Here is a 25,579-nt window from a genome sequence, read left to right on the forward strand (position 1 = left end):
TTGATACAAAGATGCTTTTACTGAACTTCAAAAAGGGGACCAGATGCAGGCCAACGTTTTTCATAATCATTGAGATGCATGTCTAGTGCCAAGAGATCCAAGGCTTGCTGTAAGTCAACATCAAAATACAACGTAAATCTCTCTTGGCCAATATCAAGTCATACAAGTTCATTCCAAACTCCTCCTGAGTACATTGCCAGAAAGAAAATAAACATGAAATGCAAACATTTTGTAAAAAAACAAACAATATATTGACAATATACCAGCTTTGAAACTGTACTAAATCTAAGTGTACTGTAGTATTAAGTGTTATGCTGATAATATCACATATGACATTGTGAAAATGACAAGAGTAGATGGGCCAGGCCCACCAATGACACAATATCAACTCATTGGCCATGTATACAACCTAGTAGACACTGACCTCCATTGAATGTATCCTGATATGGAAGATGAAAACAAAAAAATCAATGTGAAAGAGTCTACAACGACCTCAATAAGAAATGACGCAAATACGACGAAGGGGGGTAGAAAAAAAAACGGATAGTTGAGCTTTGGCTCACAGCTGATACACTATGGGCCGGTTTCTCGGAGCCAGATGCAGCCTAGTTCTGAACAAAAATGCACTTTCAATGGACATCTCCATTGAGAATTTTTGTTGGGGTCTAGGACTAGGTTTAATCCATGTCCGGGAAACTGGCCCTTTAAGTTCAGTCACCTTCACAATAAAAGGCCACTCGAGCACACTACGCTCCTTCAAGTCTTCAGACATTCAAGTACCTGTTCGAGTGAACTAGCAGGGCTCTGTGTGTGGTACAAAGACTAAAGCCTGTTCACAATAGGATTTCACTATAAAGTCATGAGCTTACACATCTCAAAGCTATTTCCTTGAAAATGATCAATAAAAGAAAGTATAAAGGTTTTTCCTATTCGACCACAATACAAAAATGTGTCAGGCCAAATGTAGTTGAGCTGGGATGAGTCTATTGTGAGTACAACAGCATCGCAGGAAAACTAGGAGCAACAGAAATTATGAACAAAGAGGGTAATGAAGAACATTACAATGACAAGGCTAGGTGAGGGGGAGCTGGTTGTCTTTTCACTGTACGCCTAGAGCCAAAGGGTCAAGGTTGTGGGTCACTGCATCCAGAGCAGAGTCAGACATGATGGGAAATATAGAGACAGACGGTTTCATCAAGGGCTGCTTCCCCAGGGAAACCCAACACTTCAAATGAAATGTCTTTCTCTAATTAAAACACAAAACATATGTCCTCTGACAAATGGTGTAGGAGATGGCTATGTCTATCGAATGGCTTTGAGGCTTGTATTTCACCAACATCATTATGATGAGGAAATCTAGGAAGAACAACGAATATTACAGAGGGCATTTCGACCAGATAGCATCTTCCCCTGCTTTCGATATCGATTTACGGAAAATATGTGCAATAAGCCATTTTAAAAAGGCAGCCCTAATGTGAATTTCGGGGACATGGCACAACAGACGAGTCACTGAAATCTGTAACACCCCTGTGGAAATGAAGCAGGGTCTAAATTTAGCATGCACTCCTTCTGCCACGGTATTGCTCATAAACAATAAAGGGGAAATAAATGGGTGAAAAGGGTTTGGTTTCGAAGGCAGTGTTCTGCTCCATTTCATCCAGAAATGTTCATGTTGCTCATTCCGACGGAGGGAAAGTGCTCCGCTCGGGCTCATGGTGGGATGAGCCTACTTTCAGCCTCTGCACACACACTGGTACTGAGCTTCCGAGGGGAAAGACGAGAAAAAAAGTGAAACTGCTTTTGAGAGTTTCGAAGGAAAAAGGGTACATTTAAAATGTGACATGCTTCTGGCTTATCACTGTGATAAAGCAGAGAAACAGACAAGAAATAGAAATCTAACAGTCAGAAAATCAAAGAATGAGCGTAGAGTGGGTGTTTCTGTGGGTTTTGTGACTGCCTCGTGGCAATACGAGTGGCACCATTTGAAAATGGTGGCTTTTAAACCATCCTTCCAGTAAAAGAATAACAAACATATAAAAAGGGGAAAGCGGACTCAACTTTTCTCGACCTTTACTACCAAATGTTGAATTTAATTGAATCAGGGGACAGTTCTTAGGAAGACCCCAAGGCTTCAAACCAGTGTACATATGGCTGGGAAGTATGGTTAGAAAAGTAATGGAGGAACATGGTTTCCCAGGGTCCAGAGCAGGGGCTGGTGGGTGAGTGTCTCAGGGGTCCTGATGCGGACATAGGGAGCTCATGAAGGAGTCACGGTGGGGTTGCATTGAGTCTAGGTTACCAGCCCGGCTGCGGATCTGATCTGAGGTTGGGTTGCCATGTTGGACACCTCCCTTCCTCTACCATCCTGCACATGTGCAGAGAGTCGCAGGAATAGTCTGTTGTAATTCGCTCCTTCGTGGCATTCATACCAACAAAAATATTCTATCCAAGAGTCTCGTTGGTAGTGTCTGTGTGTGTTTATGTGAACATACTACAGATCTGTATATACGCATAGCTCTCCAGACACCATTTCGCTCGTCAACTCCTGGCGCTGCTGTGGTCATTGGCAATGTGCTGAGTGGAAGACAGAGCTGTAGCGCCGGGCTCCAGGTGGCTGACTGTCCTACTGCCACTGTCGTGGTCCTCCTTCGGCTACCGCCTCCCCCGGCCTCTCTGGCAGGGGGTGCACATCCTGTCAGAGCCTCTCGATGTCCCTGTATTTCTTGCGCAGGATGGAGACCTGGTCCTTGAACAGCACCGGGTCCAGCCTCATTTGGGAGTGGACCAGGGGCATGCCGCCAAACCAGCTGGCGAACTTGTTCATGCACGTCTGCCGCTGGGCGAAGTGGTCCGGGTCGGCCCAGCGCGACGCCCGCGACGACTGCACGGCGGGAGGAGAGAGAAAAATGGAAGATAAGTTATTGTTAGATCACAGCAGCATATCATGACACTAAATAATGTCAGGGTTTCTCAAAATGGTGGGGACTAGAGCTGGGTGATATAGACAAAAATCCATATTGTGATAAATTGACATTTTTTTGCAATAACAATAAATCAGCTATACATTATTTTGGGGGGAGGTGATAGAGCTGGGCAATATGGAGAAAAAGTAATATTTCCATAAATGTAACTATTTTGCTCAATATCAATAATATATATATTTTTTATGGACAGTTACTTTACATTAGCGGCAGGGCTCTAGACAATCATTTTCCAGTGCCAAGTAAGACAACTGAGATGAACTATGATTAAAAAAGAAAGCTAATTCATCTAACATATTCAAGAAAAGAATGAGTGATATTTTGATGTGCAGCCTGTCAAAATAGGATGCAGAATTATCTGATTTCTTTCTGGCTTTTCAGTTACGAAGGACACCTGCATCTTTGTAGCGACTGCGTGTATTGATACACCATCCAAAGTATAATTAATAACTTCACCATGCTTAAATAGATATTCAATGTCTGCTTTAAAAAATGTTTTCCACGTCTACCAATAGGTGCCCTTTTTTGCGAGGCATTGGAAAACCTCACTAGTCTTTGTGATTGCTACGGATAATTGTATGTTTTGGGTACAGAGACAAGGTAGTCATTAAAAAATCATGTTAAACACTATTATTGCACAGAGGGAGTTCCATGCAAGTTGGAACTTGTTAAGTACATTTCACTCCTGATTTCCTCCTGAAGGAACGGTATATACTCACAGAAAGCTGGAACAGGAGTTTTTTTTTTAACAATCATTTTTGAACAAGGGTCATATTCTTGTGCTGCTTTCCCTTTTCTAAACAGGTGACAGGTTTCTAGCCCAAGGGAGGGCATTTTCTTCACCGGCGAATCTCTGTTTGAAAATCACTGTTTTTAAAAAAGTTTTCATTTTTGACATCGTCGGGTGGAACTTTTCCCCACATATGTTGAGACTGGTATTGTGCTTTCAAATTTGGTTGAAAAGTGGTGGAGGTGCCCTTTAACCTCAACTAACCAAACCATCAGCACTAGCTTGCTATAATGAAATTTGAATTCAACAAAACGGCAATAATGGTTTTCAATTCGACTTTTGCTTCTAAAGCAGCTCAAACATGTAAGAATGAACTTCATAGGCACTGTCATAGGATGCCACCTTTCAAACAAGTCATTTGTCAAATTTCTGCCCTGCTAGAGCTGCCCCGGTCAATTGTAAGTGCTGTTATTGTGAAGTGGAAACGTGTAGGAGCAACAGCGGCTCAGCTGCGAAGTGGTAGGCCACACAAGCGCACAGAACGGGAAAGCCTTCCCAGAAGAGTGGAGGCTGTTATAGCACCAAAGGGGGTACCAACTCCGTATTAATGCTCATGATTTTGGAAACAGATGTTTGACGAGCAGGTGTCCACATACTTTTGGTCATGTAGTGTACCACAGCTTTCAGCCAATCAGCATTCAGGGCTAGAACCCACCCAGTTTATAATCTGAATTTGCAGGTTATACGCACTAACTGCTATATCCAGGCACTCCGCATTGTGTCATGCTTAAGAACAGCTCTTAGCCGTGGTATATTGGCCATATACCACACCCCCTTGGGGCTTATTGCTATTTTAAACTGGTTACCAACATGATTAGTAATCAACCATCGTGCTCTCCCAGAAGCTTGTCTGGTGCGTATAACCTGCAAATTCAGATTATAAACACGGTGGGTTCTAGCCCTGAATGCTGATTGGTGCGTATAACTGGTGCGTATAACCCACAAGTTCAGACAAACAAAAAGGTGTAATGGGTTCGCACTCAAAAAGACGTCGCAGAAAGCTTACTTCCTTATTAGATTTTTTAAATAATATTCACTGCATCAGGGATAGCGTACACAGATGTTTCAGCTTTATAGCCTTTTTCAGTGTGTAGGTACAATTTTATTTGAATTCAAAACTGCATTTGTGAAGAACAACCGATGAGCAGCAGGTGCTTCTAATCAGGGTTGCCACTAATCTACCAATCAGGGACGTGGCTTTTCTGGTCTACCTGTATATTAGTCACAAAGACATACAGAATTATAGGGTATGGGAGAAGGCACGAAGGGCAGTAAGCTTCATGTAACATCTTTTTGACTGCGAACCCATTACCTTTTTGTTTACCAACGTAATTAGAACAGTAAAAATGAATTGAACCGTAAACCAATATTTTTTGCATCATACCCGTATATTGTCTGATTACACACGGCTGAAATGCTGTTTCAGCCAATCAGCATCCAGTACCCAAACTACCCGGTTTATAATATATATACCTGTCCCATCATGGTCTCTTTGTACTGCTTCTTCTGGGTGACCTTGATGGGTGGCAGCTTGGTGACGGCTGACACCAGGAAGTTCATGAGGATGTCCTCGCAGTTGGCCAGCTGGTCCACCATTCCCTTCAGGCTGGCAGGCAGGAAGTTTGTGTAAAGGAAGTGGTAATATCTGAGGAGGAAGAAAACATTAGTGAACAGTAAGTGGTGTCGAGAGTCGAGAGGGTGATTTGGAAGTGTTTGGAAAAATCTGTGACGTCGTACTCAAGATCGAGTTTGAATCGATTTATTTGAGTTAATCAACGCTAATCAAGCAGTTCAATGTCAGTTTTATAGACACTGCTGAATTGAGTCTTTGTTGAACAACTGTATGAAAAAGACAATCTAATGAGGGTTGGGATAGGATCCATCATGCTCCACTCAACATGACTGACGTATGTAGCCTCCGGCTACTTCCTACAGTAGTGTTCAGTAGAGGCTGATGTCACTTTCAATTGTGTTTGATACCTTTCCATTCATTCCATTTCAGCCATTACAATGAGCCCGTCCTCCGATTTCTTCCTCCACTAGTAGTCAGTGCTTTGACTTGAGCAGGAGCTCACTGGACCCGAGTACTGGCACCTCAAATTCTCTACCGCTTGACTTCCTTTACCCCTTATAGAATATTAGCTCCAAGGTATTGTGAAGTTCCTGCACCGAAATACAAACAGTACCGGCATCCAAAATAAGTACTGGCACCTACAGTGCCTTGGAAAAGTATTCACCCCCTTTGGCGTTTTTCCTATTTTGTTGCATTACAACCTGTAATTGAAACAGATTTTTATTTGGATTTCATGTAATGGACATACACAAAATAGTCCAAATTGGTGAAATGGAGAAAAAAAACTGTGTTTAAAAAAATTCAAAAAAATAAATAAAACGGAAATGTGGTATTCACCCCTTTTGCTATGAAGCCCCTAAATAAGATCTGGTCCAACCAATTACTTTCAGAAGTCACATAATTAGTTAAATAAAGTCCACCTGTGTGCAATCTAAATGTCACATGATCTCAGGATATATACACACCTGTTCCGAAAGGCCCCAGAGTCTGCAACACCACTAAGCGAGGGGACCACCAAGCAAGCGGCACCATGAAGACCAAGGAGCTCTCCAAAAAGGTCAGGGCCAAAGTTGTGGAGAAGTACAGATCAGGGTTGGGATATATAAAAAAAAGATCAGAAACTTTGAACATCCCACGGAGCACCATTAAATCCATTATAAAAAAAATGGAAAGAATATGGCATCACAACAAACCTGCCAAGAGAGGGCCGCCCACCAAAACTCATGGACCAGGCAAGGAGGGCATTAATCAGAGAGGCAACAAAGAGACCAAAGATCACCCTGAAGGAGCTGCAAAGCTCCACAGCAGAGATCAGAGTATCTGCCCATGGAACCACTTTAAGCTGTACACTCTACAGAGCTGGGCTTTACGGAAGAGTGGCCAGAAAAAAGCCATTGCTTAAAGAAAAAAAATAAGCAAACACGTTTGGTGCTCGCCAAAAGGCATGTGGGAGACTCCCCAAACATATGGAAGAAGGAATTCTGGTCAGATTAGACAAAAATTCAGCTTTTTGTTCATCAAGGAAAATGCTATGTCTGGCGCAAACCCAACACCTCTCATCACCCCGAGAACACCACCCTCACAGTGAAGCAAGGTGGTGGCAGCATCATGCTGTGGGGATGTTTTTCATCGGCAGGGACTGGGAAATTGGTCAGAATAGAAGGAATGATGGATGGCGCTAAATACATGGAAATTCTTGACAGAAACCTGTTTCTCTTCCAGAGATTTGAGACTGGGACGGAGGTTCACCTTCCAGCAGGACAATGACCCTATGCATACTGCTAAAGCAACACTTGAGTGGTTTAAGGGGAAACATTTAAATGTCTTGGAAAGGTCAAAGCCCAGACCTCAATCCAATTGAGAATCTGTGGTATGACTTAAAGATTGCTGCACACCAGCGGAACCCATCCAACTTGAAGGAGCTGGAGCAGTTTTGCCTTGAAGAATGGGCAAAAATCCCAGTGGCTAGATGTGCCAAGCTTATAGAGACATACCCCAAGAGACTTGCAGCTGTAATTGCTGCAAAAGGTGGCTCTACAAAGTATTGACTTTGGGGGGGTGAATAGTTATGCACGCTTAAGTTATTTCTTGTTTCTTTCACCCCCAAAAATATTTTGCATCTTCAAAGTGGTAGGCATGTTGTGTAAATCAAATGATACAAACCCCCCAAAATACATTTGAATTCCAGGTTGTAAGGTAACAAAACAGGAAAATGCCAAGGGGGTTGAATACCCTCCCTCGCAAGCCACTGTATTTCAGTCCAAGTCAACCACTGCTGGTAGTGTTGTATTGTATATTAGGGTGAATTTGGCCCTCGACGCTGATCTTGGGTAAGTTTAGCATTTCCCTACTAATGGTTCAGCTAAGGATTTAGGGAGGAGAAGCTGATCCTAGATCTGTACCTAAGGGAACATTCACCCCAGAGCTTGTACTGTAGCTTTCTGTACCTGTGGTAGATGGCAGCTCCGGTCAGCACCATGGAGTAGTCGTTGGTCCACTTGGAAGTGTAGCCCCAGCGCTCCTTGTTACTGTCCCAGAAGTGGCTCCGGGCCGGGTAGCCCACCAACCTCTCTGGGAAGCTCTGCCACACCGTGAAGGCAAAGTCCACCTGAGGAGGAAGACAAAGCGTCAGGTTATTAAAGGGATACTTCGGGATTTTGGCAAAGAGACCCTTTATCTACTTCCCCAGAGTCAGATGAACTTGTGGATCCCATTTTTATGTCTGTGTTCAGTATGAAAGAAGTTAGCGGGGGTTTCACGAGTCAATGCTAACTAGCGTTAGCGCAATGACTTGCTAGCAGATACCATAGACTTCAAGTCATTGCGCTGACACTAGTTAGCAACATCCTTCAAACTGCACGCAGACACATGTGAATGGTATCCACGAGTGCATCGGGCTCTGGGAAAGTAGATAAAGCACCTTATTGCCAAAATCCTGACGTATCCCTTCAACACACTCCATGTGCATAGGTATGGTATAGTCTCTCTCTCTCTCTCTCTCTCTCTCTCTCTCTCTCTCTCTCTCTCTCTCTCTCTCTCTCTCTCTCTCTCTCTCTCTCTCTCTCTCTCTCTCTCTCTCTCTCTCTCTCTCTCTCTCTCTCTCTCTCTCTCTCTCTCTCTCTCTCTCTCTCTCTCTCTCTCTCTCTCTCTCTCTCTCTCTCTCTCTCTCTCTCTCTCTCTCTCTCTCTCTCTCTCTCTCCAATTACAACTCGTAACACACAGACATTACAAAAAAGTGTTTTCAAAAGCCCTCTGCAGTTGGCTGACCTCTCGCTGGTTGATCAAAGCATTTAAACAAATAATTAGAGAAAACATCAGACGGCGTCTGGCTGGTTCCAGCAGCTGCCAGAAAAACAGAGACTATGTCCCAAATGACACCCTACTCCCAATATAGTGCACTACTTTTGTCGTCAAAAGTAGTGCTCTATGTAAGGAGTAGGGTGCCATTTTGGACGAATAGAGTGCCTCCACCAGAGACTAAATTAAGAGTGTGTAATAACGCAACCACATGGTCGCCACAAAAACAGCCTTTATGGGCTCCCACTCAAAACCTCGTCTCGGCAACATCTGTGTTCTCATGGTGTTATGCCAAACTCTGTGCTCGAGGAATGAAGAGAAAAGCCACCCCAGGAAGGAGAAATTAAACAGCACGTCCATTTAAAAAGCCACAATGGTGAGTTCCTCAATATGCAGGGGATCACAAAGAGATGACAATTAGACAGAGAGCGATGTGGAGAAAGATGGGGAGAGCGAAAAGTTGAGAAAAGCGTAAGGAGTGGGAGGGATAGATGGATAGAGAAAGAGCGCAATAGAGAAACTGCTAGAGATAAAATGAGAAAGAGAAGGGGAGATCGCTACGTACTACAGTATATAACAGCGGGAGAAAGAGAAAGTTGCATGTGGGACAAAAGTGACACAGAGCGAAGCAGTGAGAGATGGGAGGCTTGGAGCGCTCTATACTTTCATTCCCTCTGTACTCTCATAGGGCCAGCCAGCCATGGTCCCTGTCAGGCGTGTAGTGCTGTCGGAGCGCGGAGCAGTGGTGCTCCCTCTTTGTTGCGTGGAAGCTACACAAAACAATGAAATGCCTACTCGCAATAAAGCAGTCCTCGCAAACAGTGCAATGATATTAGAGGCTATATGAATTTGTATTTACATTAGGCTATAGCCTACAAATAGCTATACTGCGTAGTTGTATGCCTGTTAGGCTATACCGCAAATGATTGTTGTTTGTTCCTGAACTGGTCGAATGGCAGAGCTAGCCTTCGGCACCACTTAACATCATTGCGCTGTCCTTTCAGCGCCACTTAAAATGTCTCACCAAGATCCGTTTTCTACACCTAACAGTAATACTGAACACTTATTATTGTTACAAATAGAAAATGATCATGTCTCACAATGGCGCTCGTTTAGTAAAGTGGGATCCAAGCTGGTATCAATGTCTTACAAGATCACATAATGATGAATGTGCGTGTTACATAACAGAACCTAATATAATACCATAGCATCGTAGGACTATAACGTTACTGTTACACCACAAACACCTCCTCATCTCTAATTATATGTTAGGATGGTTAGCTGAAGCAGAATAGTCTATTTGTTTTATCAAGCAACAAAACTCAGAGGGCAGGATTTATGCTTTGGTTGAAACAGAATACAAGAAAGGCTAGTAATTTGTTAACACCATCTGCTCTAATTCAGTCACAAAACAGTAATTCATGAAACTGATTAAGATGAATCAAATGATTGGCATGGAGATGAAGTTTGGACCTTTCACCGGTAAAAAAAAAAACATGAAGAAATATCATTGCCTATTTTGAAATTAGGTAGCCTGCTATGCCTAACTTGGTGTTTGAAGGGATTAAAAATTGAAAATGTGCTTTAGACAATGTGTCAACAGTATAGCTTCCGTCCCTCTCCTCGCCCCTACCTGGGCTCGAACCAGGGACCCTCTGCACACAACAGCCACCCTCGAAGCATCGTTACCCATCGCGCCACAAAAGCCAAGGCCTTTGCAGAGCAAGGGGAACAACTACTTCAAGGTCTCAGAGTGAGTGACGTCGCCGATTGAAACGCTATTAGCGCACCCCACCACTAACTAGCTAGCCATTTCACATCGGTTACATGTGGTCATAGGCAGACTTTGCAATTGGAGGATGCATTTTATGCACATTCTATAAATGATAGGCTATTCAATTGGCTACATCTGTCGGTACAAACTTGGAGGAAATTATGTCATTTACATATTTTTTGTGTTGCACTCCCGCACCCCAAAAAATAGCACAAGGACCAATGGTATAGTGCTGACACAGCACCACACAAAGCACTGAGGGCCCTGGAGTCACGCCAATGGTGACGTCATTATCCCTATCAGCAGAACAAAACAGAGCTGAGCTGAGGCCAGTCTGGATGGCCACTACACTGAGAGGGAGGCAAAGAGAAAGAGGGTTGAGAGATGGAGCGAGAGATGTAGGGCAAAGATACAGAGACCGGCAGGGAAAGAGGGAGTTTGCTGACGACACAACAGCGGTAGGCCTGATCACTGACAACGATGAGACAGCCTATAGGGAGCAGGTCAGAGACCTGGCAGTGTGGTGCCAGGGAAACAACCTCCCCCTGAATGTGAGCAAGACAAAGGAGCTGATCATGGACTACAGGAAAAGGTGGGCCGAACAGGCCCCCATTAACATCGACGGGGCTGTAGAGGAGCGGGTCGAGAGTTTCAAGTTCCTTGGTGTCCACATCACCAACAAACTATCATGGTCCAAACACACCAAGACAGTCGTGAAGAGTGCACGACAACACCTACAGCTGCACCATCGAGAGCATCCTGAACGGTTGCATCACCGCTTGGTATGGCAACTGCTCGGCATCTGACCATAAGGCGCTACAGAGGGTAGTGCGTATGACCCAGTACATCCCTGAGGCCAAGCTTCCTGCTATCTAGGACCTCTATACTAGGCGTGTCAGATGAAAGCCCAAAAAATTGTCAAAGACTCCAGTCACCCAAGTCATAGACTGTTCTCTCTGCTACCGCACCGCAAGCGGTACCGGAGCGCCAAGTAAAGAGTCCAAAAGTCTCCTTAACAGCTTCTACCCCCAAGCCATAAGACTGCTGAACAATGAATCAAAATGGACACCTGGACTATTTACATTGACACCCCCCGTTTTTTACACTGCTGCTACTCGCTGTTTATTGTCTATGCATAGTCACTTCACCCCTACCTACATGTACAAATTACCTCGACTAACCTGTAGTTCCGCACATTAACTCGGTACCGGTACCCCCTGTATATAGCCTCGTTATTATTATTTTAAACTTTTTTTTAAATTATTTTTTACTTTAGTAGGTAAATATTTTCTCAACTCTTTCTTGAATCTCCCTGTTGGTTAAGGGCTGTTGTATTCGGCGCATGTGACAAATAAAGCTCGATTTGAAGAGAGAAGGGGGAAAGGGGGATAGACTGGGGGGAGAGTGGAGAGAAAAAAAAACAGCACGAGGTGGAGTGAGGTGAGTTTAGAAAAGCAAAGAGTTCAAGGGTAGAAAAGCAGGGGAGAGTACCAGCGCTCTAGAAAGAAAGCAGCTCCCCCATTCCAACATAGTAGTAGGCGGTATCCTTAGTGTTGTGTGGAGGAACACTAACCTCTGTGGTCGAGAGCACCGTATCCTCATCCAGACTGAGCACAGCGTCGGTGACAATGGTCTCGTAGGGCAGGAAGCGACTGCTCATCACCTGCAAAGGGAGACAGAGAGCACACAGGGTCAGCACACTGTCCTCAGTAGTTCAGCTGGTAGAGCATGGCGGTTGCAACACCAGAACAGAGGGTTTGATTCCCGGAACCACCCGTATGTAAAATGTATGCACGCGTGACTAAGTCGCTTCGAATAAAAGCATCTGCTACATGGCATATATTATTATACATTATAACAGCCAAGTGCAATGGTGGGATGCAAATGAAACTGTGGTAGCCATGCTGGTTAAGTGTACCTTGAATTCTAAATCACAGACAGTGACACCAGCAAAGCACCCCCACACAATCACACCTCCTCCTCCATGCTTCATGGTGGGAACCACACATGTGGAGATCATCCGTTCACCTACTCATCGGTTGGACGCAAAGATCTAAAATTTGGAGTCATTATACCAAAGGATAGATTTCCTCCGGTCTAATGTCCATTGCTCGTGTTTCTTGGCCCAAAAAAGCCTCTTCTTATATATTGGTGTCCTTTAGTAGTGGTTTCTTCACAGTAATTCAACCATGAATGCCTGATTGACGCAGTCTCCTCTGAACAGTTGATGTTGAGATGTGTCTGTTACTTTAACTCTGAAGCATTTATTTGGGCTGCAATTTCTGAGGCTGGTAACTCAAATGAACATATCCTCTGCAGCAGAGGTAACTGGGTCTTCCTTTCTGTGGCGGTCCTCATGAGAGCCAGTTTCATCATCACGCTTGATGGTTTTTGCGACTGCACTTGAAGAAATGTTCCACATTGACTGACCTTCGTGTCTTAAAGTAATGATGGACTGTTATTTCTTTTTTCTTATTTGAGCTGTTCTTGTCATAATATGGACTTGGTCTTTCACCAAATACCATCACTACCTTGTCACAACACAACTGATTGGCTCAAACGCATTAAGGAAAGAAATTCCACAAATTAACTTTTAACAAGGCACACCTGTTTATTTGAAATGCATTCCAGGTGACTACCTCATGAAGCTGGTTGAGAGAATGCCAAGAGTGTGCAAAGCTGTCATCAAGGCAAAGGGTGGCTACTTTTAAGAACCTCAAATATAATCTTGATTTGTTTAACCATTTTTTGGTTACTACAGGATTCCATACGTGTTATTTCTTAGTTTTGACGTCACTATTATTCTACAATGTAGAAAATAGTCAAAATAAAGAAAAACCCTTGAATGAGTAGGTGTCCAAACTTTTGACTGGTACTGTGTATTCACTAGAAATCAAATACCTCCCACACATACACACAGCCTCACAAACTCACTTTAAGCCAGAGAACCGCACACGCTACACACGCGCGCTTCACGCACACACTACCCCCCCTTTCAAACACTTTGTGTAACAGCCACCCACTTCCTCGTAACCTTTTCTCTGGAGAAAGACTCAGCCCTGAAGGTCGGGTCATTCCAAGAATCCCTGTTCTTTCGAAAAGTTGCCATTTATATAAAGCATAGTGTTGTGTGTGTTGGGAGTGTGTGTATAATGCATAAAGCGTTGGGTAGAGAGGCTAGAGAAAAGAGGCTGATGTGTCAGAAATACACAGGTGGCCTCTTAACACGTCATACCCACCGGCCGCTGCCACAAAGTGCCCTAAACGGAACACATCTTGGCATCCTAAGCCAAATGACTCATCAGATCGCTGTGTGCTGTGGAACTGTATGTGGCAGAGAAGTACGACTTGATAACACAACTGACTCAAAATGTCTACAATTCCAAGCCACGTTTTAGTCGCTCAGACAGGCCCCCCCCCCAAAAAAACAATCCTTCCCCTTCGTTCCGTTCTTTGCATTTCCACTGACGTGGTGGAAAAAGAGAGTAAAGAGAGTGAAAGAGGGGGGGGGGGGGATTGAGGATGAGACTTGTGTTCCCATCACAGATGGTTTGTAACGTTAGAAGTGTGACACGTTCGCCTGGGAGGACTCGTACGCACTAGGAATGTAGGCTCTTAGAGGGAGGAATCAGCCTCCGACACTCCTCAGAGAGCAAGAGAGAGGGAAGGAGATAGAGGGCGAAGGAGAGAAAGAGGGAGAGGAAGAAAGGAGAGGGAGATGGGAAGAGAGAGAAAGAGGGTTGGAAAGAGAAAAACAGTGACGCATAGCGAGAGAGGGTAAAGAAAGACTGCAAGAGAGAGACACACAAAGACAGAGAGAGAGAAAGGGCCAACAAAATGTGTTGTGTAAACCACAACACTGCTTGGTGGCTCGCTGGGCCTTAAATTGAAGAGTCGTAAAGCAGTGGGCGCATGGCCACCATGCCAGCCCAGAGATGCCAGGAATAGCTCCTCTCCTTCTGTACTCATACTACCCACTACTGGGCTGGTGGCTCAGAGAGGCTTGCCACGTTTGGCTGGGCCCGCCACAGTAAACAACGAGCCCGCCGCAAGCGTAACAAACCACATACCTGGGTGGTACTCAACTCCGGCCGTTGTCGCAGACCCACAGCCAAAGACAACGCTCCCCCTGTGATTGACAGCGTAAGAAAACCAGAGTTGTGGAGAGAAACCAAACCCCCACCCGCTCCGTTGGGACTGATGAGTGAGAGAAACCAGTCAATTTGATTGACAGCTCAACAAAAGTGGTGGTGTTTTCGTGAGCCTGACTAACACCCCACTTCAGCCTCTCAAACTACGGAACTCAAATCACACTACCGGTGTCAACTTTTGACCTCTCGCGATGAGGACGTAGAGAGACCAAGACACTTTAGTCGAACCCCCTACGGAACACTGACAGACTACAAAGCGATGTCAAGCTAATCTCCTAACAGATTTTGAGGTCATTTCCTCGACAACCTACTTTACCTAAACAATGGTTTATGGCTTGGAATTGCAAAGTCAGCTGTCAGTTTATGACATCTGCTTTTCATGCATTATGCAGCTTCAAGGTCAAGGATGGTTTAGTATGAAGATGCCTAGAAACTACTTTTCCAATAGAAATCCCTGATCACACTTTAAGGCGATGTCACGGCGACGTTAGCTAGTTAAGCTGATGCGCGGAAACACGTCATCGGGTATAACGATTGTGTCGCTCCGAACCTCACATGTGTCAAATCGAAGGCGCTCCTTCAATATAAGGTTGCTTTTGACTAAATGAAGACGTGTCAGTTTGTCGATTTCACGAGGTTGGAGTATTAACATGTTCAGCTACTTAAAAGTGCTGCACATAGAATGTATTTTGTATTTTTGCATTGTAATTTAAGAAAATGTCCATAAATATATCTGCAGTTATAGTGGAAAGATATTGTTTCACAGTATTACTTACCCACCAGTGCTGCGATTGGCTGTGATATTCGCCTATTAATTTCTCCCGCCGGAGCGGCATTTGTTGTGAAAATGGGAAAACTGTTTTGACTGTGTGGCTGTGTTATCTAGATGAAATCAGGTCAAGCGGCCAATGTCGAAATCGCTTTGTCATTTCCTGGTTGCTAAAATTCGACACTGTTCGCTAAATGTCATTTTATGTGAGAAAACAAGTACTGGCTAGTGTAGGGAATTATTGTACCATCTAAATATGTTTTGAACGCAGCCTAGTGCTGTTGCAATTCACCTACAGTGGCTTGGCATTTCTCCTATTTTGGTGCCTTACAACGTGGAATTAAAATAGATTTTTTGGGGGGTTTGTATCATTTGATTTACACAACATGCCTACCACTTCGAAGATGCACAAATATTTATTGTGAAATAAGACAAACTTGAGCGTACATAGCTGTTCACCCCCCAAAGTCAATACTTTGTAGAGCCACCTTTCGCAGCAATTACAGCTGCAAGTCTCTTGGGTATGTCTCTATAAGCTTGGCACATCTAGCCACTGGGATTTTTGCCCATTCTTCAAGGCAAAACTGCTCCAGCTCCTTCAAGTTGAATGTGTTCCGCTGGTGTACAGCAATCTTTAAGTCATACCACAGATTCTCAATTGGATTGAGGTCTGGGCGTTGACTAGGACATTCCAAGACATTTAAATGTTTCCCCTTAAACAACTCGAGTGTTGCTTTAGCAGTATGCTTAGGGTCATTGTCCTGATAGAAGGTTAACCTCTCAAATCTCTGGAAGACTGAAACAGGTTTCCCTCAATAATTTCCCTGTATTTAGCGTCATTCATCATTCCTTCTATTCTGACCAATTTCCCAGTCCCTGCCGATGAAAAACATCCCCACAGCATGATGCTGCCACCACGCTTCACTGTGAGGATGGGTGTTCTCAGGGTGATGAGAGGTGTTGGGTTTGCGCCAGATATAGTGTTTTCCTTGATGGTCAAAAGGCTACATTTTAGTCTCATCTGACCAGAGTACCTTCTTCCATATGTTTGGGGAGTCTCCCACATGCCTTTTGGCGAACACCAAACGTGTTTGCAAATTTTTTTCTTTAAGCAATGGCTTTTTTCTGGCCACTCTTCCGTAAAGCACAGCTCTGTGGAGTGTACGGCTTAAAGTGGTCGTATGGACAGATACTCCGATCTCTGCTGTGGAGCTTTGCAGCTCCTTCAGGGTTATCTTTGGTCTTTTTGTTGCCTCTGATTAATGCCCTCCTTGCCTGGTCTGTGAGTTTTGGTGGGTGGCCCTCTCTTGGCAGGTTTGTTGTGGTGCCATATTCTTTAAATGTTTTAATAATGTATTTAAAATGGTGCTCTGTGGGATGTTCAAAGTTTCGGATATTTTTTTTATAACCCAACCCTGATCTGTACTTCTCCACAACTTTGTTCCTGACCTGTTTAGAGAGCTCCTTGGTCTTCATGGTGCCGCTTGCTTGGTGTGCCCCTTGCTTAGTGGTGTTGCAGACTCTGGGGCCTTTCAGAACAGGTGTATATGTACTGAGATCACGTGACATTTAGATTGCACACAGGTGGGATTTATTTAACTAATTGTGTGACATCTGAAGGTAATTGGTTGCACCAGATCTTATTTAGGGGCTTCATAGCAAAGGGGGTGAATACATATGCACGCACCACTTCTGTTTTTTATTTTTTAGAATCTTTTGAAACAAGTCATTTTTCCCCCATTTCACTTCACCAATTTGAACTATTTTGTGTATGTCCATTACATGAATAATTTAAATTGATTTTGAGGTTGTAATGCAACAAAATAGGAAAAACGCCAATGGGGATGAATACTTTTGCAAGGCACTGTAACTTCCACACAGGGGATAAATGCTATGTGCAGCACCTTTTAAACATTGAATATAGGTTGTGTCTTTAGAAATAGAGAAAATAAACTACCAAGGAATCATTTTTCACTTCTCTCATTGACTTCCCAAACCACAAACCCCGGTCTCGTCTGTCGAGTCTTCTTCGCGAAGCGTTCCCGGAAGTATTGCGATGTTGGGCCTCGGTTTATAAACCCTGGTCAAGTTCTCAGACGATCAAAGCATAGACACGCCAAAATTATGGCATTGAACGAAGCTTGGGGGCATAGAGAAACCAAAATGGCGGCCCAGCTCACCTTGTTTTCTCCCTCGATGACAATGACGGGCACGGAGGTGGCAGGCCAGCGGTGCTTAGCAGGGAGAGGCTTGTCACAGTTCCACAGCACAATGATCTGAGACAGATGAGAGAGAGATGGGGGGGTTGGGGAGAGAGATAGACAGACGAGATAAAGAGAGGAGACAGTGATTGAGAAGATAGGAGGGGTAAAGGTGGAGAGAGAGGAGAGGGAGACAGAGCAGGAGGAGAGAGATCTCATGAGAATCACAGCTATGACATTCTAAAATGACACTTCATTTTCATTTTTATTTATTAACCACACTACATTCCCCCATCGTACGTCTTCAACATTTCTCATTATCTAATTCGAAACTGACATTTCAATCCATCCAAACACCCCACAGTTAAATTGAATTGAGTGACAAAACGTCTGGTGAAGGGGATCCCTTTTCACCTTTTCAACAATAGCGCCTCGGACCATGTTTTACATGAGGGCTACATGGGAACTGTGTGTTCTGTGCCCTTGTGACCGACTTCCCTAACATGTAATTATACCTCGAGCTAAGTTTAACGATCCACTTCCCTTTGACACCCAGCCACATGCATGTTTAATGGAGGGACAACGCGAAACCCGAATGCGCGACTACACAGGGATACGGTGAGTCCCTCCGCGGCGCTTCATCTCTCACACACATGCTTTTGTTTTTCTCCAGCTGACACGGGCGATAACGTGTACGAAAGAGAGACGGGCAGAGCGATGGCCGGATGGATGATGGCTTGTAAAGGGATGAGCAACACTCACAGCAATGTGTTGAATGGACAGTGCTAAGACACACTGTCAGAGCAACGTGAGAATCCGTGCTTAGATGGATCTATTCCTGCTTTCCTCTGATGATGACAGAAGTTGGCAGGCAGATGGTGTCTCTGTCAACCTGCCAGCTGGGTGGGTGGGTGGGTGTGTGAGAGAGAGGGGAGAGTGTGTGCATGTTCGAGTGGGTTGTATGTATGTGTGTTTAGTGTGTTCCCGTTTGTGTTGCAGTGGGAGTGTGTCTAGGTGTGCGTGTCGGTGATGTGAGTGACAGACGCACACCACTCCTCTGTAAAACTGTGGAGCACACACACACACACACACACACACACACACACACACACACACACACACACACACACACACACACACACACACACACACACACACACACACACACACACACACACACACACACACACACACACACACACACACACACAGCAGGAGGTCCACAATCTCTGCATGCATGTCTCTGCCAGAGCCGGCTCAAAAGGCTTTCGTGCTCCCAATTTTCTTTCCCCCGCCCTCTCCCTTTCATTCTCTCCCTCCCTCCCATTCATTATTTATATCCCTCTCTTCTCCACCTCCTCGTCCACTTCCCCGGGCCCCCTCAACATGGAAGTCTTAGTGGGCTGAGAGCGAGATGCTAGAAAATGTTGATCAATTTAATATGTACCTGGCTCTCCGCTTTGCACAGGGAGCCTGGAAGGTCAAATACAAAACACTTCTATAGACGGGAGGGTTGCACACCTCACTATACGTTGGGAAACATCTAAGAAGCATTAGGGTGGAGTGTGTGTAACACATTATAGTACATCGGGGGGGGGTTTAATCGGGGGGGGGGGGGGGGGGGGGGGGACTTTGGTTTAATTTCCCCAGCCCTGGTTAAAACCAGCAAAGGGATCAATACTACTTGTACCTAGTTGGGCCACGGGGCTTTCAGACGGACACGCACGCACGCACAGCCACGCACACAGAGAGAGAGATGGAGTTGGTACCATGGAGACAGATTCCCAATCGGTACATACCCACCTTTCTAATTCAATCCACAGCAGTTAACTCAGACGGTAGAGAGAGGTTGGGTCCTCTACTGGTGATGGAGAAGTGTCATTTTAAAAACTGGCTCGGCAAAAATGCTATGAAATCACTCACAGTTGGAGTAATATTGGGTTTCGGGAGAGTTTCGACAATTGAAGGGACACACAGGAATGTGCACATGCCAAACACACACACGTTTGTGGCTTCTTACCTGTGCACAGTACTGTGATTTGGCAACAGACACCAGCAGCTTGAGGATGGGCTGGGATTGGGAGAACAGGGGGGTGACTGCATGGATGACTGCCGTGAACTTGGGGTGCGGTTTAATACCTGGAACATAACACAGATCAAATCGTACAGTATCACTGGTAAGGTTTGACACCTACAGTACAGACAAACATACTATTTGTTACAGTTGGAGGGCTGGAACACAGACAAACAGAAAGTAAGATATTGACGTCACTCTGTCTTGTATGACCGAACAAAGAGACACAAATATTGGTGATTCTCAGAAGTTCAGCATCCTCTAGGGACATTTATTTTGATATCGCCAAATCCATCAGTTTGTTCAAAGTCATTATCCTCAGTCTCCTCAATTACAGCAGGCATAGCAAAAATCTGCCCCCCCTCCCAAAAAAAAGACAAAACATTAGGGAGAAATCACTCTAAACTAGACCTAAATTGTTCCTTCTCTGTATTTATTCACATTGTAGTTATCGGTGGTCAAGGCTTTAGTATTTACTTATAGACCATGCTTACATAACCCGTTGATTATGACCTCATTGTTTACGAGATGAAAGGAGACTTCTTATTAAATGACTGATCCCACTGGGCATGCGATTCGCATCCACAACACAAATCATTTTTGATGACCTACGGTAAACAAACGAGAGTTCGAGTTATTGGCTCCTCATAATAACAGATTGGATTCAGTGTCATTGCGACATAGATGAAACGCAGGAGACTCTGTCTTGTTCAGGCATCCAACACTCCACCCTCCACCTGGTCTCTTTAAAAACGTCCACATGCTTAAAATTGGTCGGCTCTGTGACAAACAAATAAAACTCGCCGCGGGGTAACCCATGCTTGTCGCTGCGCGATTGTTTTAATATCTGCGCCTCGCACCAAGGTGCTCGATCAAAAGGGTTGTGAATTGAGGGAGCCGACTTCATCGACGAGATGAAGATGGATTTACATGGAGGAAAAGAGCACCCTATCTTTTGAGCGTGGCCAATAGGGTTCTGGTCAGTAGTGCACTGTATTAGGGAACGAGCAGCCATTTGGGACACATAAAAGGCCTTTGAGGTCACAGATTGTTACAGAGGCACAGTTTGTGTTGGTGAACCGGCGCAGTGGTATATGGCGTGTTCGCCGAGTGGAACGAACATCTGACTGACTGACCGTTTGGCGTGTCAGTGGGCCTAATGCGAGCATCAATCAAGGGTACTTTGAGTAATGGTGTTTTATAGCCGCTGTAACAAGTCAATTGATAAGGTGGGACAGCGTGTCAGCTACATAGTTGTTTAAGACTGTCACGGCTGGCGGTCAAGGTTCTGGAAACAACGGTTTCTCATTTCAAGGATGTTTGAAGGGGAGCTAGTAGCTAGTATATATTATAGGATAAGAGCGATGTTTAAGAAGACACAAGGTCTCTACCCATAACAAAGACTGTGTGTACGTAGTACGTCCTACTTGACCGAACACATAATGAGTTGATATATTCTAGTGAGGCAACTTTGAGCAAGATGTGTAGCCCTAATATATCTATAGCTCAAGAAGTCTTGGATAAAGGACTGCTGTTGCACAGACACTGAACGACTGGTTCTACCATGCAATGAATGCGATGGAGGTGGCGAGTTTTTCCTAGCCAATGTGTTTCTGCTTGTGCGTGCCCTTTGGGTTCCAGACCGGGTAACTGTAAAAGGACTGTGACAACTGCTGGTGTGAAAAGGCCGCATAAATACATTTGATTGATTGGTGGATTGAGAGGAGTACTCACCTAGGGTGGCGTAGTAGAAGGGGAAGTCTCCCAGGTGGGCAGAGTACTGTGGCAGGGCGAAGAGCCCCCCGGGGTGGCTGTTCCACATCAAGGTGCTCCTGGACTCCTGCTGCAGCACCCGGTCCTGGATGATCTGAGGGCAAGAGCGGATGGTTGGAGGTTAAACCAACAAAACATCCATATATAGACACTAAACTAGTCACTCAAAACCGATAACCCTAGTGTCTATATTATTAATTAATGTGGTGGTGGTAGGTGTGTCCAGTAGAGTGAAACATTTAGAATGTTTCAGATAGCTGTATAATGCAGTAAACCAGGCCTATCCAACCCTGTTCCTGGAAAGCGACAGTCCTGTAGGTTCACACTCCAACCCTAATCTCGCGCACCGGATTCTAAGAATGAGCTGGTTGATAAACTGAATCAGGTTAGTTACAACTGGGGTTGGATTGAACATCTACAGGAAGCTACTGTAGCTCTCCGGGAACAGGGTTGGAGAGCCCTGTAGTCGACTGATCCTGTTCAGTAAACTACAGACGGCGACAGGGTAATGTCAACCGCATGACTTGATTTCTATTTGCAATGCTCTGAAAACGGTTTCAGCCACCTAATACTGCGAGACGTCGAACAGGAGCCAATACATCTGTAACGCAGTACGTGTGCGGACGCCCGTCAGTCATTCAAATAGAAGCTATGCCCCAAAAAAATACTTCACACACCCGAACAAACCAGTTATGCTTTAGTGAAAACACCAGTCACTCCAATGAGGAGTCCATTCATTCCCCACACAAATAGACCAGTCACTCGCATCCAAACACCAATACTGGACCGGCCATTTTCCCCTGTTGCTTTCTCTGCGGGGGGATGCAATTTGCTTCTGCTGTGTTATTGAGGCACGCAAGAAAGAGGTATTACCACTGTGCCCTTGAGCAAGGGCTAAATTGCTTTCCGTAAAACAGATAGGTTTGCAGCCGTGTTTTACGGCTCTCTATTGAATCCTGTGGTGGTGGACTAGGTGGCGGGGTGACTTGGCCGTTGGCTTGGCAACAATGTGAAAAGTCTCGGGTGGTTGTAAGATAGAAAGCGACAGAGGCGACTCGAGACGGGAAGTAATAATACCGCTGGAGGGGTCTTTGTTTGTTTGTTAGGATCCCCGTAAGCTTTTGCAGTAGCAGCAGCTACTCTTCCTGGGCTCCACAAAAAACACGACAGGTAACAAGAAACACTGATAGTCAATGACAGTCACACAAATGTTAAATACAACGATATACAAACATTACGACAAAAAGTGTGTTTAATCCGTTTTTTTTTTAAAGGTCACTTTGCTTTTTGCTTGAGTAATTGGAGATCCATGCAATCACGGCTGTGTACAATAGTGTAAAAATATTGACAAAGCGATAAAAATGAATCTGCGAAGGCGGGGATAAAGGGGGGGAAAAAGAAACGACAGAGGCAGTTTTCCGCTGCTACGGCTCCTCAGGGCAGTCAATAAGAATTTACCTCGACCCAACAGATTAACTTGGAATCCTTAAGCCTCTCAATATAATGCAGTCACCAACTTAAAACTGGGGCCTTAACACCTCATGGGGAGGGGGGGCTGTTTCTCTTGCATGGCTGAAATCCTTCCACTTGAGAGTCATGTGACGGCACAATGTAGCCTCCCAACAGCTGCAATTAGCAAATTAGGAGAATGATACATGGAAACACACTAATTCCGTTTAACAGGTGCGTTTAATAGGTGTGCCGGGATGTGGCGGGAACAGGGAAGGCTCCATTGACTTTATGATTGGTCGAAACAATCTCAACGTCCTGACAGGAAACGCAACTTGATTGGTTGGGCGTGTGCTCTGGCTTGTTTACTCACTCGCCAAATGAGCCGCCCGCCACACACAGACGCTGGTTTGTGTGTGAAGTCCGGAGAGGATGACAGGGAGTGAGTATGTGAGGAGATTAAATCTGTCGAGAGAGATGGGTGTGTGTGTGTGTGTGTGTGTGTGTGTGTGTGTGTGTGTGTGTGTGTATATCGGCCTAGATCTGCAGCTGAGAGCAAGACACCGCCGAATGAATAAACCATGGCACTCGTTATCTCGGGGCTGCCAAGGCAACGCCATTTACATATGTCACCCCCCGTTTCCCCCCTCTAACCCCCCACCAAATCTCTCTTACTCGTTTAGCTCTGGCTTACCCGTTTAGCCCTCATTTCTTTCTTGAACACATTCGCCACATAAAACAACACGGCTAAGTCACCGGGCTGTGCCGTGTTACAATCCCCCCTCAGCACAGTTAGGTCTGGGTACCACCGCCAAGCCGGGGCCCAGACACTGAGACGTGTGTGTGTGTGTGAGATAGCAGCGAACCCAGGTTGAGACTAGTAGAGATAAAAGGTGATTGGCGGGACAGACTAGAGATATCCACCAGGTTGGTGGGAGGCTAGCATGAATCCCCAGAATGGAGATATGGATGAGATTGTGAGGCAAGAGGTTGGTTTAGCACCAAGGCTGTGTAGAAAGTGGATACATTTGAGATTGGTGCAATGCCATTGCGTAATACTGTGCCCTATGAGCATTGAAAAGACATTAGTGCTGTCCGACGATTTTTATTTTTTCCATATATACAGACTCATCCTATGTGTTTTAATCAAATAATCTATATGCACGGAGCTTGTCTGATGCTTTAAGCTCACTGTTTGATGAAATAATTAGGACACACGAATGACTAGAGGGAGTCCGACCGCAATTGATTTGATTTTGCCGGGCCGGGCTCAGACTTGCTGCGCTGTGTTAAAAAAAAAAAGACAGCGAGTGACTGTGTGACTAGCACCCGTTGTCTCCCTCTCCTCCCTGCTCCAGCGATCACTACAGAATAGTGTTTTTCGTGCTTTCCGCATTGCTGAAGCTGCAACATAATTACAACCATTTCTGACTGAAAAGTTCTCTTACTGAAATCCCTCATTTGTTTACGAAAAACATTCTCCATTTCCTCAACCCTTGCTCTCTTTACGTGACACATGTATGCATCACATGCACTCCTAACAGCAAAATGGATGCAGAGGACGTGACAAATAAACTCGAAAATGGGGGAATGTTTACTGGTTGCTCAGGAGGTAAAGTCAGACGTGTGGAATACATTTGACTAGTTGTGGAAAATACTGGATAAAAAAAGAGCAAGCGTTGTGTGCGCCAAACAGGTGCTGTTATATTATTGAAAATACTTTGTTTTTGTTGAAAATATGTATTTTCAACATCTTGTGCTCAGAGTGGAAAGGGGGATCCATTTGAAACTATAGTGTGAGGGGTCTGTGTGCAAGGCTGGCTGGCATAAGGTAAGTCTAGCATGAGACAGAGACTTGGGAATAAACCGAGAGATTGCAGTGAGGCTAGTGTGACATTGGAACTCCGGAAGAGAGAGATATTGATAGCTGAGGTGACGGAGAAAGAAAGCAGCGCTTGACATTCGCTTTTTTAGCCACTTGTCCTTTTCCAAGTAGGACAGATTTTTTACTTGTCCGAAAGCTCAGGTCACTTGTCTCCCCCCCAAAATGGGTCAAAAAGGTGACAAAATTGTGTTGTATGCTGCAAGAAACCACTTCAATCACTGGTATTGACAATGGAAGGCTGCTGCTCTCTGATCCCATGTATTATATTTCCTTCCGTTAAAACACCCCCCCCCCCCCCCCCCCCCCCCCCCCCCCCAAAAGTATAATACTGCACTGATAGGCTACTGTATAAAACATGAGGTCCGTCAACCCTCCATCTGGAGCTACTGGGTTTGCAGGCTTTTTATCCAGCCCTGCTCAAACCCACCCGGTCAGGCGCCGAAGACTGTTATGGCAGCCCCCCGCACCTCTCTGATTCAGAGGGGATGGGTTAAATGCATTCAGCTGCACAACTGACTAGGAATCCCCCTTTCCCAGTTATCAAGGTACTGTTGAGCAGCTGATTTTTTAAATGTGGTTTGTTTGAGCAGGGCTGGAGCAAAAGCCTGCACACCCAGTGGCTCTCCTGGAGGATGGTTGGCCACCCTGCAACATTACAATTACAACCAAATACTTTGTCTTTGTGCGCAAAGCTGTCATCAAGGCAAAGAGTGGCTACTTTGAAGAATCTAAAATCTCAAATATATTTAACACTTTTTGGTTACTACATGATTCCACATGTGTTATTTCATAGTTTTGATGTATTCACTATTATTCTACAATGTAGAAAATAGTAAAAAAATTAAGAAAAACCTTGGAATGA

General features: G+C 44.8%; 1 protein-coding gene across 1 annotated transcript in view; it reads right to left on the reverse strand.

Moving 5' to 3' along the window:
- LOC120027289 (exostosin-1b) overlaps positions 1-25,579 on the reverse strand; it is a 44,186-nt gene continuing 18,607 nt past the window's right edge. Inside the window, exons 4-10 of the mRNA XM_038972207.1 lie at positions 21,345-21,477; positions 19,557-19,675; positions 17,516-17,611; positions 11,989-12,078; positions 7,792-7,952; positions 5,245-5,416; positions 1-2,881 (exon numbers count right to left, since the gene is read on the reverse strand). Of these exons, the coding sequence (XP_038828135.1) occupies positions 2,696-2,881; positions 5,245-5,416; positions 7,792-7,952; positions 11,989-12,078; positions 17,516-17,611; positions 19,557-19,675; positions 21,345-21,477 (957 nt within the window). The 3' untranslated portion in view covers positions 1-2,695. The remainder of the gene's footprint in view (positions 2,882-5,244; positions 5,417-7,791; positions 7,953-11,988; positions 12,079-17,515; positions 17,612-19,556; positions 19,676-21,344; positions 21,478-25,579) is intronic.

Source organism: Salvelinus namaycush, chromosome 32 (assembly GCF_016432855.1).
Source record: "Salvelinus namaycush isolate Seneca chromosome 32, SaNama_1.0, whole genome shotgun sequence".
Classification (NCBI taxonomy): domain Eukaryota; kingdom Metazoa; phylum Chordata; class Actinopteri; order Salmoniformes; family Salmonidae; genus Salvelinus; species Salvelinus namaycush.